General features: G+C 36.8%; 2 protein-coding genes across 10 annotated transcripts in view; one reads left to right on the top strand and one right to left on the bottom strand.

Annotated features, from left to right (window-relative positions):
• CCDC82 (coiled-coil domain containing 82) overlaps positions 1-15,596 on the bottom strand; it is a 31,760-nt gene extending 16,164 nt beyond the window's left edge. Inside the window, exons 1-5 of one of the 9 annotated variants that reach the window (XR_002313595.2) lie at positions 15,019-15,431; positions 13,182-13,265; positions 9,728-10,458; positions 9,031-9,244; positions 4,105-4,289 (exon numbers count right to left, since the gene is read on the bottom strand). Coding sequence is in view for 7 of the 9 variants with exons in the window: in XM_020891899.2 (XP_020747558.2) it covers positions 9,031-9,244; positions 9,728-10,444 (931 nt within the window). In the remaining 2 variants the exon portion in view is untranslated. The other 8 variants (XM_020891899.2, XR_002313594.2, XM_070473661.1 and 5 more) reach the window with 8 other exon arrangements.
• A 78-nt stretch (positions 15,597-15,674) lies between these two features.
• Positions 15,675-19,532, top strand: JRKL (JRK like). Its single transcript, XM_020891904.2, has one exon. It carries the CDS (start codon positions 16,288-16,290, stop codon positions 17,860-17,862), a length of 1,575 nt encoding a protein of 524 aa, XP_020747563.1. The 5' UTR covers positions 15,675-16,287; the 3' UTR covers positions 17,863-19,532.
• The last annotated feature ends 239 nt before the right edge of the window (positions 19,533-19,771 follow it).

Raw genomic sequence — 19,771 nt, forward strand, 5'->3', positions numbered from 1 at the left:
TGTTTCCAGAAAAGTAGACGATGCTCAACAAGGGATTAAAGCAAAATAAAACTGATCAATAGTATTAGCATCCATGAGTGATTCTGACTTTGATTTCAGTTGAAATAAAGATGAAATTTAACATGAAGAAATCTTTTAATTTACATTTTAGTTACTAAAAGGGTTGTATAAATCTTAGACTTCAGGGAAACTTTTAGTATGCAACCATCTTTAAGAAAACACCTTATTGAGGTACTAGAGTTGTCAAAATAAAGCAGTAATAAAACTACTGGATAATAGCATATAATTTGCACTGGGGACCATAGGCTTTAAAAGCCTATGTTTAATTGAAAATTTCAAAAAAACTAACAATAGCCATTATGAATACAATTGGAAAATGAAGTGATAGTTTAATAGTATTCAATTTCGACTAGACTTTCACCAACCTTTGGGGATAAAAGTATAGTGTTGGTACATACTTGATTTATGAGTGTTAAAATGAATTTAAATTCTGTCTAGCACATCCCAAACTGAATTAGGTGAAAGATGTTCTGGAAATAGTAACTGTTGTGTTGAGAAAAAAAATCAAATGGACCCTCCTTCACATGTGTTTAACTATCAAAAAACTGAAATAGAATTAAAAATTTTTATTCCACTGAATCTATCATCAGTCTTAAATATGCTAATGCCCAGTGTTACTCATCTGTTACAGACTTTGAATAACTGATGCTCTATTTCAAAGATAGTGCTAATAGTGTTTAAGATTGGGAGTGAAAGAATAGGGCAGAGATCAGAATTATCTGAGGAGTTCTTCTAAACACAGCAAGCCTTTCCTACTCATGTGTGTCAGAATCTCCTTCACAAGAATCAGGAGGAGGGCCTTGATTTTATTGTGCTTGAATGGATGGGTAGGTGGTGGTGGAATTATGCTCCTGGAATAATTTTTTCTCAAGCTGAATAAAAATATTACTGAGCAGGTAAAGGCCAGGCAACATTTTATGCACTTGCATACACTGCTTTATTTCTGACAACAAACCTACAAGGTAATATCAATAATCTCAGTTTATTTCTCATTGAGGAAACAGATACAGAGAGGATGAAAAACTTCCCAAAGATGACAGAACCAGTAAATGTTGGAACCAAGGCTGGAACAGACAACCTGACTCTAGATTTCATGTTACAATCCCCTACAAAGATATCATTTTGCATGGTAGTTAGATGTGATCCTTTCATACTTCAGAATGTGTAATTTTAGAGTTGGGTGGGAAATTGAAGAAAATAAAACTCAAATCCTTTATGTTAGGATTAATCCTTTATCTTAGGATTCATGACACTCATGATGATGAAATAATTTATCCAAGCTTACACAACTAGATAGAAGCAGAGCCAAATCCTGACCTCCTCCAGAGCTTTTCTCATCATTTTAATCCCTATGTTGGATGGGTTTCTATAGGATACCCCAGGAATACTGTTTAAAACTTCCTCCTTGATTACAAAAAAATTCAAAAGGATACAGGAGAAAATCAACAATATTCATGTTTAGGCATTTTTATTTTTACAAGGTAATCAACTCCCCCATATTCAATCATCAGTCGGTTTAGTCCTTCTGTTGATTTTCTGTGCATCCTTTATCATGCATTTCACATATATGCTAAGATTTTATTTAGCATCTGACCTTCCCACTACTGATTCTGTTTTCTCACTTCAGTACTATTCCTTTACTTACTGAAATTTTATAATTATTTTTTTATCTGGTGGGGGCAAGTTTGAAAATGTTATTTATTCTCATACATTTGTTCTTCCAAGCAAACTTTAAGACTGTGTTCACAAAGCTTCTGAATGAAAGAAATTCAGAAGACAGAACTTCTTGTATAATTTATTAATACCTCCCATAAGCATTCTTATCTCTTTTACTCACATTTCCTTTTCTATTCCACAGTAAACTTTATCCCTGTACCTATAAAGCTATGCTTTTCTTCTTAAGATTAGGCCTAGTAGCTATTTTGTTCACTAGAGTAAATGGAATTTTCCCACATTATATCTTCTAAATAATTATTGACAGTATATAAGAAAACTATTGAATGTTATGCATTTATTGTGCATTAGTCATTCTTGAGACCTTTTTCTAAGGAACATGAGCTTCCTGGAAAATCACAGAGCTGGAGAGAGAGATACTGTTTGCAAATTCCTGGGCACTGACTGCTTTCTCCCTTAACTCTGAGGAGGATGTGGTCTTGCTAGTGCTAAGTTTATTTCTAGAACCAAGAGAGGTTTATAAGTATTCTGTTTGGTAGAGGCACATGGATTGTTGGTGTACTTTCATGTCAAATGGAGATATGAGCCCAGAGTAAAAGGGCAGGGGCAGAGCAATAAAAGGAACCCTTTTTCTATTCTAACAGGTGTCCATCTATTTAGAGAAAAAAGAACTTAGGAAAAATATGGGAATAGATGCTGTCTCTACTCCTGCTCTCAATATATGCACATCCTTTCTCTCAACTTTTGTATCTGTGGTTAAGTAAGTCAGAAACTGATAGCTTGTATATGTAGTCATATTATGTTCAGTAATATATGTATTTTCCTTTTCCGTAGTTGTATTTCTTATTTTACTTTTGTGTCTGTTGCATTGTTGAAAACATCTAGAACAAAGCATGCAATATTATTGTCTTGTTCTTTAAAGAGAATATCTTTAGCGCTTCATTACAATGTTGGATTTCAGTAAAGATATTCTTTGTTATGTAAAGGACATATGGTCATACTATTTTTAAGACTTAAATTAGGTGTGGGCATTGAATTTTATCAAGTACTTTTAAAGAATCTATTGAAATTATTATTTCTTTTGATATATGTAACACATTAATATGGCACCTAATATTAGGCCATTTTTATAACTCTAATGGTTAGAGAACTTTTTCTTTACACTTGTAACCACAAACATATTTCCTTCATATGCCTATTTGAAAATCTTTTTCATCAACTTAGGATGTGAGACTCTTTAATCTGCCACAAACAACTGCATTTGGCAACTCAAGTTATGTTTTCTTCTATCATACCTTTGAACTCACATCTGCACCTCTTTATATCCAAAAACAAGGTAAGCCTTTTTAGTACATTCAAATTTCCTTTTTCATATCTAAGGTTATATAATTTTCTTTAGATTTTCATTTGTTATTTTCCCAGCTAAGAATTTGTGAAAGTGTCTTCATTTCTATTCCTTTATGTTATCTTCTCGGCAGAAATGTTTTTCCCTCTTTACACTAGAAACTTCTTGGGTTTAACCTACATATTATTGATGAGATTTCTAAACCGCTAACTCGGCTCTCTACTGCTTCCAATATATACTTCATTTCCGATTTTATACTTTTCATTTTCTGGCAGTTTATCCTTAACTACTTCCCTTTCATCTCAAATTGTTCTCTCCTTATGATTTATTTCTTTTTCTTAAGATTGCAAGGCAAATGCTTTGTACAATTTTCTTATGTTTCCTTTAATGAAACATTTTTTCATGAGCATTTTTTTTGCTTGGGTCTTCAGGGTAACGTCACCTTTCCTTTGTGCCATATGATTTTACAGGTATTTTTTATTTATCTTAGAACAAGAGGAGAAGTTCTCCAGAGGAGAGGATTTAATATTTAACATAAATGGTTGTGAGATTGGTCTTAGTCCTATACAGTGTACTGACAGAATGATTCTGCTTAATTGCTAGGTGGAGACCAAGTTAATGTTCACTCAATCTAACTTCCAGTAATCTAGAAAGTATTTGTCTACCAAGGCACTAGTAGACTGAGATGTACTCTGATAATTTACTATTTGGTTCTCTGTCACTGTGAACATATGATAAAGCACCGGAAAAATAATATAATTTTAATATCTACAAATCACAAAGTGTTCCTCTCTACCTGTGCATCAGATTACCATGTGAACCATACAGATCTGGAATTAAATGAGCCACTGCTAGTCCATCCCTTTACTTCCTTTGATATCTTCTCTGGGAGTTGCAGTCTCAGAATAAATATGAATAAATAATAATAGGGATTGATGAGAAGAGGAAAATACTATGATCATCTTTAAGTCCTTGAACCATATATTTGGAAGGAAACTATTCTAAAGTGCTACAGGTGAACATACCTCTCAGAGCCAAATGGCAGACAGCAAGGAAGTGAGAAAATGTCTTCCTATAGTAGAACTGTTCTCTTCAAAAAGGTAAAATTGGATATGCCACTGATGGTCTCAATTGAGAACTGAATTTGGAGTTACGAAATGTCTCTCCCAAATTCTGATCACATGTTGAATATGAGTAGTTGTCAGTGTTCCTATAGAGGTTGAGGCAGACGGTAGAATGAATCTGGGAATACCAACCTAACTCAGGTCAGAGAACTGTGTTCATATTCATCCTACAGATTATTGCTTTAATGAGAAAATATATTTTGATTTTCTAATGTAAGTATTAACTTACAGCAACTTTTAGAACATAATCCCTTGGCATGTAAAAATTACATATACTTACTATATTCATAAATGGCAGTCACTAACAAGTATTAAAAACATTAACCAAGTCATTAATTATCATCTTAAAATATGTACATTGTTTTTCCTGATGTTTTAATAAATCTAGTAATACTTAACATTTTTCTGTCTTTAGGAACCTTCAGTTGGTATGTTTATTTTAATCATTCATCCATCCAACTAATAAGTTCCTATAATGTGTCAGCAGGTCTAATGTGTATTAGCATTACAAAGAGAAGACAAGTTGATTAACTACCTAGGTTATTTTTTGAAAGTGGGGATGGCCATTTGGATTTCTTTACTGAGTTTTACTTTTTCACATACCATAAAATTCACTCTTTTTGGTGCACAGTTCTATGACCAAAACACAAAGTTGTGTAACCACCAAGACAATGAAAAACACAACTTCTATCACCACCCCAAATTTCCTTATGCTCCCTCTTAATCATTTAGATTTGTACATATTGAGTCTGAGGTGTCTGAAAGACACTGTGATGAAAATGTTCAGTAAGAAGATTAAAAAATTGGGCCTTACACTATGGAGAAGTCTGTGCTGGAAATAAAAGCTTGGGAACTTCCCCAGAAATTAGGCTGAAGTTATGGGGCAGAGAATGCCTGAAGCCCAAGTAAAATGAAGGCAGTGTGAGGATAAAACTGTTAAAAACATCAATATTTACACGGCAAATGGAAAAAGAGGAATGCAATATTATAAAGAGGAAGACAAGAAGCTAAAAAAAACACAAAACCTGAAAATGAGAACTGTCAATGGCTAGTGGCAAAACACACAGCAATATCAGGTTAACATAAGGACCAAAGAGCATTTTGGCAACTTAAACGTTGTCACTAACTTTAGTAAGAGCAATTTCACTGGACTTATGGCTGTAACAGTCTAAGTACAGTGCTTTGCAGTTATTGGGGGAAACTGAACAAAAAGATAAGTTTAGAACAGTAGGTAACAAAACATGACAACTCAAGGGAAGAAAGGAATTAATACGGTTACCAGTTGAGAAAAGGGAGACTGTGAGGAGAGAGTCAGAAGGAAAAGCTGTAATTAAGAACACAAAAGACAAAATGTATTGCATAAAAATTAGGTACATCTCCTTCTAAGGTGGAGATGATCAGTGTTAAAAACAAGCACAGGGCTCCCTGATATTTACCCAAATGAACTGAAAACTTATGTCCATAGATAAATTTTTACACAATATTTATAGCAGCTTTATTCATAATTGCCAAAACCTGGAAGCAACCAAAACATCCCTCAACAAGTGAACGGATAAACAAACTGTGGTACATCCATACAATGGAATATTATTCAGTGATAAAAGGAAATGAGCTATCATGCACATTAAGACATGGAGGAAATTTAAATGCATTATTAACTGAAATATGCCAATCTGAAAAGGCTACATGCTGTATGATTCCCATGATAAGAACATTTTGGCAAAGGCAAAACTATGGAGACATTGAAAAGGTCAGTGGTTGCTAGGGGTTCAGAGGTGGGAGGGAGGGATGAGTAGGTGGAGAACAGGATAATTTTAGGAGTGAAACTGTTCTGTTATTGTAACGGTGGATACCTGTTGCATCAGTATACACTTCTCAAACCCACAGAATGTACAACACAAAGAGTGAGCCTAGATGCAAACTATGACCTACAGTTAATAATGTATCAATGATCAATACTGGCTCATCAATTGCACCAGATACATCAAGATCATGCAAGATGTTAATAACAGGGCAACCGTGTGTGATGGGTTATATAGAAACTCTGTACTTTCCACTCAACTTTTCAGTAAATCTAAAACTTCCCTTAAAAAACCAAAGGTAAGCATTAAAGTGTAGAGAAGAGAGTTAAGATACTTTCCATGTGCTGGACTTTTATTTGGAGCGGCTATAACTGTGTGGTTGTTGTTGAGCTGCTAAGTCATGTCTGAATCTTTTGCAACCCCCATGGACTGTAGCCCACCAGGCTCCTCTGTCCATGGGATTACCTAGGCAAGAATACTGGAGTGGGTTGCCATTCCCTTTTCCAGAGGATCTTCCAAACCCAGGGATCGAACCTGCATCTCCTGCATTACAGGTGGGTTCTTTACCAATGAGCTACCAGGGAAGCCCCTATGAGTAGGTATCTCTCAGTAAATGTTCTATCACATCCTAGATACTAATATCCAGAATGATGGGACACGTCCCAACTGACTTTCTCTGAGATCAAATGTCCTGATGGCATGTGAACCAGTGCTTACTGATATAAAGAAAACACTCATTAATTTTCAACATACAGATGCCTATGCCTATCACTGGCATCTCTATAACTGATTTCTTGATTTTCTTGAAATTTAATTCATATCTCTATCTACTATTTAAATCACAGTATCTAAATTGAATCATATTAAACTTAACTTTAGTAAACATGCCTTTTAAATTCCTTTTGGAAATATGCATTCTTGAAGGGAAAAAAAAATTTTCATCCAACATCCTGTTTCTACCACAGTTGTAAAACATCGTAACAGTCTTTAAATTTATGTACAATTATAGGAACCAGAACAATAATATACACATTTAAAGACACTCTAATATTTTAGGGTCCTATTATTTATTATATGTAAATATAAATTATTCTAATCTCCTAACAGGTTTCACTGCGTAACACTTCAAAAGTCCAGATAACACCAGTGGTTCTCAAAGTGTGGTCTACAGACCCCTGTAAGTCTCTAAGTCCATTTAAGGGGATCGGTGAAGTCAAAGCCCTAATATTAAGATAATTATCTGTTGTTTTTGCATTTTGACATTGTCACTGATGGTGCAAAAGTAACTATGGATAAGGCAGCTGGCTCCTTAACATGAATCATGGCTGTGGAATCATACTACTAGTAATCACTATAGTCACCACTGCTAGGTATTCAGTAAAAAAGCTACTTTCATTTAAAAATGTCCATGAGGAAGCAGTAAAAACTTACCATTTATATTAAGTCATGAATCTGAATATACATCTTTTAAAACTAAGTTGGGAGCCTCATTTTTCAGATTTATTTGAAACACCAAGTTTACCTGAAAGAACTGTTGACCAACTATGGTTATTCAGGCATCTGCCAAATATTTTATTAAAAATGAACAAAGAGAATCTGTCATTTCAAGAACTCACAGTGTTTGTTACCAAGGATAAAAACTGGTATTTGAGCAGAGATCAGAATTTTGAAAAACTTGTATTTGCTACTATGAGCTTGACAATTTCCCAATACCTAAAGAATTTTTTGATGATACTGGTGGTGATATCAGTAAATGTGATTTTTAAAATATTATATAGTGGAATGTGTCAAAATATGGAAGATTCCCTCATAGCTCAGTTGGTAAAGAATCTGCCTGCCATGCAGGGGACCCAGGTTCAATTCCTGGGTTGGGAAGATCCCCTGGAGAAGGAAATGGCAACCCATTCCACTATTCTTGCCTGTGGAGAATCCCATGGACAGAGGAGCCTGGTGGGCTACAGTCCACGGGGTCGCAAGAGTCAGAAACGACTGAGTGACTAAAGAGAGAGAGAGATATAACCAGTATATAGACTTCCCTGGTGGCTCAGACGGTAAAGCATCTGCCTATAATGCAGGAGACCAGGGTTCGATCCCTGCGTCAGGAAGATCCTCTGGAGAAGGAAATGGCAACCCACTCCAGTACTCTTGCCTGGAAAATCCCATGGACAGAGGAGCCTGGCGAGCTAGTCTATGGAGTCACAAAGAGTTGGACAGGACTGAGCAACTTCACTTTCACTTTCATATAACCAGTGAACCAATATTTTCCAAAGAACCAATGCATGATGTTACAAAATCATGAATAGGTAAAAGATCCATTCAAATTGAAAGACATATCAATGGAATGAAATGTAAGTACTAAAAGTTAATTTATATGCTTTCAGACTCCAAATTGCAACTAATCTTTAAGAAACTTAAGAACAAGTTCTTTAAGAAACTTGTTGAATTTTGGTGCAGTGTCAGTGAGAATATCCACAATTATTTTGAAAATGCTTTAAAAACAACCCTCCTTTTTCCAGCTATCTACTTCTACAAAACAAAATTGCTTTCCTCTAATTTAACGTCAATACAGACTGAATGCAAAAGCTGATACAAGAATCCAGCTGCCTGTACTAGGCTAGATATTAAATATAAATGTGAAACAATGCCATTCTTCTCATTTTTTTGGAGAAGTTATTTTTTCATGAGTGTTATCTATATTAACATGTAATGAGCTTATCACATGAGAATTTTAAGTCATTTAATTAATAAATATATTTTAAATTTCTCTTTTGTATTTCTACAATGGTAGATGTTGATAGAAATAACCCACAGAAACAAAAGCTCTTTAGGGTTCTCTATTATTTTTAAGAGTAAAGGGTTCTCACAAACCACTAGAATAAACTATTATTAGACAGATAAAGTTACCTGAAAATGAAACCATAGTTCCTAATCAAAGATTTAGAATATGACAGTAAAAGGCTGATTCAATACTCAATATACTATAATAATTAGAGTAAGTCATAAAACATCTCGATATTTAACTTACAAAGAGAATTCTGTTTTACTAATTTCAGTTGTGAGGTAGTCAATTGTTCTCCTCGTTGGCTTTTATTTTCTTCATCACCCTCCTCATCTTGTACTACAAAGTCATCAATAATATAATTATCTCCATCTTCACCAGATTCATAATCATTGTCTTCTTCCTCTTCCTCCTCAACATCATTTTCATCACTGCTGGGGGAGGATTTCTTTTCAGAGTCCTAATTAAATTAAAACATCTTTTAATAAAGTGTACCTTTAAAATTGTCACTATGGATGTGAAATTAAAAGATCAAGTCTGAAACAAAAAATGATCTGTAGAAAATAATTTCATACTTAAAGGTTGAAAAAAATCTTGTCATGTTAGATGTTGAACTTTTGAAATTAGGACAAAGATAACATACCCCAGTAAGTGATAAAATGTTTAAAATGGACATTAAGGTAATAAGTAGAAATAAAAAATGGGAAAAGTCATACAAAACAAAATCTTTAAATTTCTAAAAAAACAGTGAAGGAATGAGGCTCATAATAAAATATTATTAGATGCAATACTGCAACCAAACATGCCCAAGGATACTTGACTAAAAAATAAATTCTAGAATTACTGCAAAAGAGAACAGACTCAGGACTTTGATTTTTATAAAAGTTAAATAATTTAAATAAAAATTTAAAAACAGTAACAAAACCAATAAAATATAACACACCTCAAACTCTCTACTACTATTACGTCTCTGACGAGATCTCTGTTTTGAGAGTTCTTTCAGTTTCTGCAGCTGTTCTCGCTTTCTTGTGGCTGAAGTTTTTTCAGGATTTTTTTGCTCCATCTCCACTGAAGAACATTCGTCTTCAACCACTCTACGTGGACGTTTAACACCCACTTTGCTAACTAGGATATCACTGTCATCACTCTCATCACTGTCACACATTACAGAGGAGATCCTTTTCCTCTTCCCTCGCTTGATGTGTTCTTCTTCTAAATCCTCCTCTGTTATTTGTCCAGTGTGTTTGCTGAGATCACCCTCCTCTTGACCTGAACCCTTTTCATGATCTGCTAAATCAATACTTCCATGCCTAGTTTTGTTCTTTTCTTCATATATTGAACTGTTGTCAGTGTTAATGAGATGCTTACTGTTGTTTCCTTCACCTTCAACATTAATTAATTTAAGCTCTCTTTCATTTTCTGGCTTCTTAATGCAATCAGGCCCCTTGTTACTGTCTGGATCTTCGTCACTGTCAACACTTTCATTACTGTCAGCACTTTCATCACTCTCAAGCTCGTCACCACTCTCAAGCTCATCATCACTCTCACATAATTGCAAGAGACTACTTCTTTTAGTCCGCCTCCAATCGACTCGAGATTTCTGTTCATGCTCTTGAGTTTTAGAATTACTCCTTGTTTCACGTCTTCTAACATGTACCATTTTCACTTAAGCTTCTACAAAATAAAGTTATTAGGAATATAATAATGACAATCAGATTACAACAACGAACGCATTTGTAGTACAGACTATATTTATTTGATGTTATTAAATGGTTCACAAAGGTAAAATCACATGAAATAACTGCATGAAGATGGCAGAATACTTATTCAACAAATAATTCATTGACCATCTATGAAAGCATCATACGAACATCTGTTCTGAATTATGCTGTGTATGTTTTAAGGAAAGAGGTTCATACAAAAATCATGGTCTTGTTCTTCAGTTATTATCCATGTGTAGAACTAAAACACTGAAACATAATAATTAAGAAAAATACAAGGTAGAATTCATTTAGTACAAAATGAGTGATAAAAAGTAACTGCAATAAAAGTGTAAAGATGCAGGTAGATCAGAACAGCAAGTGTTTCACTGAAGATTTTGTTTAACAGTTATGACCTGATACACCTCTGAAGAATTGATAAATTTGAACAGAAAGAAGGAAAGAAAAAGGGATTTCAAGCAGGAAAAAATGATAAAAGTAAAAATTTTGGCACTGACAACAAACCCGTTTAGTAAGTAAGTATGACCAAAAAGACACACAAACAGGCTTTATGCTGGAAAAAAGGGATTGAGATAGAAAAGTAGGGTGGCATTACAGAACGATTCCTCCCATAAGCAAAGAAGGATTCTGAACAGAGAAATGAATTTTAACACAAAAGATTAATCATATGTATGAAGAAAGTTATAGAATAGTAATAGACATAAAAAGTCAGTGGTGCAAAACTGAGCGATAACTTATCTACTAAGATTTCAGTCTTTATATACTTCAGTAAAATGGTAATGGCTTAAACCATTAAAAACTAAAGGTACAACATAATCCAATAGAAAACTTACTAACAATCCAGTAACATGGGTGAAAAAACAGTTGAATGGCGAACCAGAGTACAGTATTTGGAAGGAAAACAAATGCTCTAAGCTTCTGATTCAGAAAAGGGTGAAACAAAGTGAAAATGTTAGTTAACTCAGCTGTGTCTGACTCTTTGTGATCCTATGGACTACCGCCCGGCAGGCTCCTCTGTCCATGGGATTCTCCAGGCAAGAATACTGGAGTGGGATGCCATTACCTTCTCCAGGGGAATCTTCCCGATCCAGGAATTGAACTTGGCTCTCCTGCACTGCAGGCAGTCTTTAACACTGAGCCACTAGGAGCACCATCAAAATCATCACAAGTATAAAGGAACAATTAGAAACAAGATAACTAGAAAAACAGTAATATATATATATATATATACACATACACTTCTACGGCTGCTAAGGAAAAGAGAAATATGATCACAATGCAATAAGATGACCTCAAAACACTCATGTAAGAACTTATGTATTTAACTGTGTGCTACCTCCTTTAAAGAAATCACTTTATGAGGTTGATTGTTCTAATATTTCTACCATGGCACAGAATATTCTGGAGATTTTCTGAAAACCATACTTTCAAAAAATATGAAAATACTCACACTTTGTTTTTTATCCCAAAGAGAGGCTTAAATATCCACTTTATTCATTTGTCCTAGTCAGAAGGGACTGTTACTAGCTTCCAGAAATTAAATCTAATTTGAAAAGATGAAGACTAACTACCATTAAAGATATTTTTTAAATGTGCTACAAACTGACATTCCAAGACTAGAATGTCACATCTTTTTTGAGCAATGGAAGTGTTACTGAACCAAGTTTATGGCTCCCCGAGATGATTACTTTTATTTGGTGGGGGAGAGAGATATCACCTATTTGATTGTACAGATTCTGTTATGTTTATAAAACAATGTAACTGCTTCTAAAATGGTAACAACTCATACAAAATAAGAACAGTTGCTAAGACTATACAAAAGAAATTATAATGTAGGCAATCTCATACAGTAACTGCTACAAGATATATTCAGCATTGTAATAGCAATAGAACAAATCCTAGCCCATAGACCAAATATTCTGCTATTTGAAATTACTCAGATTGCATCTTACAGAAGATATGTATTAAAATAAGCGAAGAATAAAACTGTACTTTTTCGAAGATCTCTATATTGCTTTACAAAGTATGGATTTTTGTACTCCATAATGCTTCAAAATATGTCCACCCAGTTTCTCTTTCAAGTTTTAAACTGATTACTGTTTCTTTTTATTAAGCACTAGGTAAAATTATACATGTTGTATTTTGAAGCCATGTAGTACAAAGAAGGATTTTTTAAGCACATATAGTTATAAATTTGTACAAGCTAACTGTATATGTACTTTTCACTGTAATAAGAAGGTAAGGCTGTTTTAGAAAAATCTCTCTGAATTGGGAGAAGTAATGGAAAAAAAATTTATGAAAACCAAAGACAAATATGGCCTCAGCAGATACACAAAAGAGTGGCCTGCTGGAACATTAAAGTAAAAGATGCCTTTTATTAGTACTCAAAAGCAGTTTCATACACACTACATGTTTATCTCACAAAACTGTACCATGTGAAAAACAGCTATTTATCGTATCAAGAGGTGACTCTTACAATGGTAGAAACAACTAAGAATGTCACACTATACAAATACCTGTGACTGCCACAGAGTTAAGCTATTAAAACACCCTTTATGTATTTTCAGGGCATTTTCAGATATATTTTAAAGTCCTGACAACGATCCTAGGAGGAAGATATCATCTATCTTCAATTATAAAAGTCAAAGCCAAGGACATAGAGTTTAAATGACTTACCAAAGATCACACAGCTCGTTAGTGACAGAACAGGGATTAGAAACCAGGTCTTCTGATTCCCAGTCCAGCGTTACACAATGACTGCTGCCAATATTATATTTGTACAAAGTAGGAAAAGTTATGCTCTCAAAAAGTCATTATTGTATCTGTCATTCATTCTAAATTTTAGTTTCAAAAAATAATCATTAAAATAGTCTGAGTAAGTTTACAAACATGCTTTTTCAATTATGTAACTGAGCATGTGAGTTAGGCCAAAAACTTCTAAAAATTATTTATCCAAAACGCAAAACAAGAATGTGCAACAGAGATGAAAATTTGAAGGCTTCCCTCTACCACCTTACTGACAACACTGATTACAAAATTTAAGGGATTCCCCATTGAATCCAAATGTAAAGATTCCAAAGAAAGGTAGTCTCTGGTGAGAAAAAATTGATTTTGGAAAACTTCAGTGTTGAATATTGAGGAGGCAAACTTTACCTAAACAAAATTTCATTTGGCCAAGTGCCAAATTTCCAGGGCCTCTTTCATATGCCAAAACTGCTGTTTATGTCAATATATTATGTCAAAAATTCTGTCATTGAAAAAGATAATTTGATTATGGCTGGCTCTTTTTTAAAATTGTGGATACTTTTACTTTGTGAGCTGGGGAGAGAAGGATGACAGAGGGAAAAGGTGAGTGAACTGAACCTGAGGAGAGAAATGAAAGGTTGATGGGTAAAACATCTCTTGAGCATGAGAATTCACTCAGAAAACAGTCCAGGCAAATGGATGTAATTTCTATATAGGCTGAGTATACACTCAATTTCTTGAAATCAAAGTTTAAGCAAAATTTTAATGATACCTAACCTTTTAGGCAAAGAGAAAAATAGAAGCTCCAAACAGAAAGCATTAAGTAAGTGAATGAAGATTATCAGTACTATCACATCTTTGTGCTTCATGGTGAAAATCACTTAAGATGCATTTACTATCTTTTCTGCCAAACAATGTCAGGGCAATAACCCATAAGGCGTGTGATCTTTCGCTAACACTGGGGTAACTAAACGGGGTACTTTGATGCTACCTGAATTTCTCATCAGAAGAAATAACCTTTATTCTAGACTTTGAGGTTAATTCATCAAAAAAAAGATTTATTCTAGGAATCATCCACTTGCCCTATGAAAATGTAGGTGGTAGTTTAAAAATTAAAAATTTGAAGGTCAGTGGAACCTCCACCATTACCTGAAATTCCACCTGAAGGGATATGCCCTATCTGAAAAACATTACCTACCCCTCCTTAAGGTTTCCTTTTGTATGCCAGTTCGAAGAGGAAACCGTGACAAACCAAAGCACTGAATGTACACAGTATGCGCGGGCACCAATTCGGAGCTGGGGCGTTTCTCGAAGAATTCAACCACATGGTCTCAGCCCCCATGGAGCTCACAATCTCATGAAAGGAACATCTAAACAAGCCAGAGTAATACATGATTTAAGGGCTCCCAGAATATGATTCCTTTTTTTTTTTTTTTTGCTCTTATCATATTGCTGGGAACAAATGCATCATAGTTCTTCCACGAAAACAGGGCACCACTACACGACACAAGTAGGAAAATAGCAAGAAATATATAGAAAAAGCTAATGTCCCCCACTTAGGCTCACCGTTCAGTGTTCCACAATTTCGCATAGAGTGAATCCTGCCAGCTGGCATCCCAGACTACTATAGCATTCATCGAAATCTATAACCCTGAAGATGGTTCGCTAAATTCAGCAGGGCTGAGGGGTTGAGGAAGAAACAGAGCCTCTCGGGAGCTAACAGCAGAGTGCAACACCAGATACTCTGGTTGTATCTCGTGATACAAACCTGGCTCCTCCGCGGGACACAGACGCCTGGCGCAGCAAGCCCGCCCGACCGCCACTCGCCACCTGATGGGAAGGGCGCCGCAGCTGGAACGCGGGACCCTCCGACACGGCTTGGCGAGGACGCGCGCGGGACGTCACAGACCCCCAGAGCTTACAGGCGCTCGACCCCCAGAAAGCAACCGAGATCTGGAAAGACCAGAAGAGCGCGCGAAGTCACCCTCCGCGTCCCGTGCATCCGGCCGGCCCACTTCCCCTTCGCGGAATGAGCGAGCGACAAGCCCGTCGCAGCCCGGGCCCCGCGGCGCGCTAGGCACGCGAAGCGCAGTGCGGGAAGCAGTCCCGCCCACCCCGAGCGCGCCCGCGGGAACGTTTTCCGCCTGCAGGCGGAGAGGAGCGGCTTCCCCCGCCCCTCCAACAAATCCTCAGCAGCCGGAGCAAAAGCGAGTCCCCGCCCCGAGGGAGCGCGCACCGCCCCTGCGCTCTCACCTTTCAAACCTCCTCAGCCTCAGCCTCAGCCTCCGCCTCCGCCTCCGCCTCCGCCCAGGTACCCAAGTCCGGACGGGCGACGCTCCTCCTCCTTCCGGGCGCCAAGGGAAGTCCCGCCTCTGGGCGGGGCGAGGGGCGGAGCCGCGCGGCGGGAGGGGGCGTCTTCCGGGAGCGGCCGCTAGTGGGAGGAGCGGCTGCCGAGCGTTAGGCTGGGCGCCGCCGAGGGGTCCTGGTTCCGACTGAGGTTGGGAGAGGGTCTCGGCGGGCTTGTGAGGGGCCGGGAGGACTGTGCAGACTAAGTAAGCCCGACGCGGGAAGTGGGGCTTGCTGTGGAAAGGTCTGGCTGCTGGGGAAGGAATCCAGCGTCACGTCCCTCTGGGGAAGGGGGCCAGTCCCCGACTCCCTGACTCTTCCGCTCTCGGCGGTAACTTTGGGGTGTGGCAGAGGTTAGTGACGGCTGTTGACCCGCGATCTGGGCCTGAAGGAGGTTTGTGGTCGCGATGGGGAGCTAGTCTTTCTCGCGGCCTCTCGGGGAATAAAACAGATGTTTGTAATCCGGATTATCCGCGGTGACTTGGGCCTCCTCAGCTGCCCAAGTAAAGTTAAGGCCTGAGCCCTGAAACTTCCGCCAGCCAAGTCCAGCTAGGGACGGGGTGAGGGCCACCGGCTTCCTGGTGAGGTTGAAAGAGTGTGTGTAAGGTTGTGTTAAAGTGAGTCAGTGAGAGTAGGCAGAATTTTGTGAGTTGCTTCCGTGAGTGTGCGACCTGGGTCCCACAGCCTCACCATGTCAGGGAAACGGAAGCGTGTGGTGTTGACCATTAAAGATAAGCTTGATATAATAAAGAAACTTGAAGATGGAGGTTCTTCCAAACAACTGGCAGTGATTTATGGAATTGGCGAAACGACAGTTCGAGACATAAGGAAAAATAAGGAAAAGATCATAACTTATGCAAGCAGTTCAGACTCCACAAGTCTTCTGGCTAAGAGGAAATCTATGAAACCATCCATGTACGAGGAACTGGACAAAGCGATGCTAGAATGGTTCAACCAGCAAAGAGCAAAAGGGAATCCCGTGTCTGGACCAATTTGTGCAAAAAGGGCAGAGTTCTTCTTTTATGCTTTGGGAATGGATGGTGATTTTAACCCCTCTGCCGGTTGGTTAACTCGTTTTAAGCAGCGGCACAGCATTAGAGAGATTAATATTAGAAATGAAAGATTAAGTGGAGATGAGACTGCTGTGGAGGATTTTTGCAGCAACTTTCGAGACTATATTGAACGAGAGAATTTGCAGCCCGAGCAAATCTACAATGCAGATGAAACTGGACTGTTTTGGAAATGCCTGCCTTCCAGGACTTCGGTAATCAAAGGTAAATGCACAGTACCTGGGCACAAGTCAATGGAAGAAAGAGTCACTATCATGTGTTGTGCCAATGCCACAGGTTTACACAAACTTAAGCTTTGTGTTGTGGGGAAAGCAAAGAAGCCTCGCTCCTTCAAGTCAACTGACACCTCAAACCTGCCAGTCTCTTATTTCAGCCAAAAAGGCGCATGGATGGATCTTTCCATTTTCCGACAGTGGTTTGATAAGATTTTTGTGCCCCAAGTTCGAGAGCACTTAAGATCCAAAGGGTTGCAAGAAAAGGCTGTACTCCTATTGGATAATTCACCAACACATCCAAATGAAAACGTCCTGAGGTCAGATGATGGCCAAATATTTGCTAAATATTTACCACCTAATGTGGCTTCCTTGATTCAGCCCTTGAATCAGGGAGTCATAGCTACAATGAAGAGAAACTACCGAGCACGTCTTCTCCAGAACAACTTGGAAGAAGGCAATGACCTGAGATCATTCTGGAAGAAGCTAACTCTACTAGATGCACTTTATGAAATAGCAATGGCATGGAATTTAGTAAAGCCAGTTACAATCAGCAGAGCATGGAAGAAGATTCTCCCTACCATAGAGGAGAAAGAAGGCCTGGACTTTGATGAAGAAGATATCTCAGTGGCTGCCATTGCTACCATTTTACAACACACCAAAGGATTAGAAAATGTGCCTACTGAGAACATTGAAAAATGGCTTGAAGTGGACAGTACTGAACCAGGCTATGAAGTCTTAACTGACAGCGAAATCATCAAAAGAGCACAAGGTCAGACAGATGAATCCAGTGAAGATGAGGAGGAGGAAATAGAACTGATTCCAGAGAAACATATTAATCATGCAGCTGCTCTCCAATGGACTGAAAATTTATTGGATTATCTAGAACAACAAGGTGATATGATTCTGCCTGATAGACTGGTGATACGTAAACTTCGAGCCACCATCAGAAATAAACAAAAGATGGCAAACTCAAGTCAGTAATGGCATATCTGCTTTAGCATTGTTTTGGTAATTGTGTAACTCTTGACCTCTTTGCAATATGGCTTTACTTGGTGTTCTGAGTTCTCAGACACAGCCCTGTGAAATATAGATACAAAAAAAAAAAAAGTATCTGAAGCGGTTTAAGGATTATGTGTTTTGTAGCATCTGTCCCTTTATTTGTGTAGATAATCAGAAGCTGATTCTGTATAGGTGTAAGTTACATATGCATATGTATTCACTTTCATAGACCTACAATTATCCCTTCCATTACAGTGATATTCCATAAATTTTCTAGCAGAAGTTACAGGTAACAGTGAACAGACAGAGCACTTTCCTGAAATCCTTTGTTTGCTGTGTGAGGGCAGCCACAGTAATCTTTTATTGTGCTAACCATCTTAAGTGATTATTTGTATATTTGGAATGAGTGATCTATAATAATTCAAAATGAGAAAACTGGACTGTGAATTAATAAAGTAACTTAGGAATCATGCTTTTCTTTGTTTTAGAGGAGAGATTTCTCTGGAAATGAAGTAAATATAGGAAGTGGTTGCTAACTTCGAAAGCTAGAAAACTTAGAAAACTATTGGAAAGCTGATATTCTGACTTATTCATTTGTAAAAGCAGGGAGGTGAAAATTTGGGGAACTTTAGGTTATTTATAAAAAGGGAATAAATAGACTTGTCTTAATTGGATCTTATTATATTATTAACTGGATAACAGTATAGGTCTAGTATTTATTCACCTAATTATAGTACAGGTTTTGTAATGTCACCTATGGTTATGTGAGCACCCACCTATATGTGAGGGAATATTTTGGGTATTTGTAAGTTTTTTTTCTTTTTTACGATATACTTAAAAGTGTTATAATTTGAAAAGTTTGGTGATACTTTCTCCTTTTATATGATGTGAAAAGAAGAATGAAAGTTTTTATTTTTAATAAGCCATAAATTATGATCTGTTATGAGGAAAGCAGAAATAATTATGGAAAGTGACAGATTCTAAGGAATGTAATCATTATTATTTTGACATTTGTAAAATGGTATTTCAGATAAAGTGGTTTGTCAGAATTTTGATACTTGTTTAACAATGTAGGTTTACTCAAGGCATTGAAAAGACTTTGCCTATATAAATATTAATTTCATTTGTAATTTAAAAATTTTGGCCCTAAATTAAAAAAAAGTCATTTTTGAAATGTTTTAACTTTTTCCTTGAAACACTTGCATTTTGTAGTGACTTTCTAAAGCTTTCTAAAGTGAATTCTAAAGTTTCAGAAATATTTGTAGCTTTCCATAATTTCTGTTCTTTATGATGTATGTTTAGATTTTTAAAAAAGACTTATCTGTGTCAACAACTGTTTAAAATTGTGTTTGTTGCATGAATTGCCTCAGTAAACAGAAGAGAAAGCATCAGAAATTAGCATACATATTGAATCAGATAATTACACATTCTGGTGTAAATTAAATTGTATATAAAAGTATTTTTCATTTTTCTAAGATGAAAATAGGTACTAAAAATCTTGGAATTTCTGGATTTGCTCAGTTTTAAAATTAACCTTGTGAGTGAAATTCAGCTGTATCATTGCCACCTAGTGGTGAAGTTAACATGACTGTTAAGCTGTGTGGTTTTAAACTTTAATATCTAGTAAAAGATTCACTGTGTTGTGGCCTTGAGTGTGAATCTTGTGACTCTTTCTCTATCCTGTGAGAAACCACTCTTCATTGTTAGGCTTATAGCTATTTGCTCGTTTCTGAAAACTGTCAACAATGGTAGATAAAAAGTTCTGTTTTGGACTCTTCTTAAAACATTATTATAAAAGCTGCCAATTACTGAATACCATATTATGTTCTAAGCAGTGTATTTCTATCACTAACCCCCAAATTATGAATTAGATGGAAATACTGATGCTCAG

The sequence above is a fragment of the Odocoileus virginianus genome, chromosome 10, assembly GCF_023699985.2.
Source record: "Odocoileus virginianus isolate 20LAN1187 ecotype Illinois chromosome 10, Ovbor_1.2, whole genome shotgun sequence".
Taxonomy (NCBI): domain Eukaryota; kingdom Metazoa; phylum Chordata; class Mammalia; order Artiodactyla; family Cervidae; genus Odocoileus; species Odocoileus virginianus.

Excerpts from the sequence above, each read along its gene's own strand:
- JRKL (XM_020891904.2), top strand. The coding sequence starts at position 16,288 with ATGTCAGGGAAACGGAAGCGTGTGGTGTTGACCATTAAAGATAAGCTT.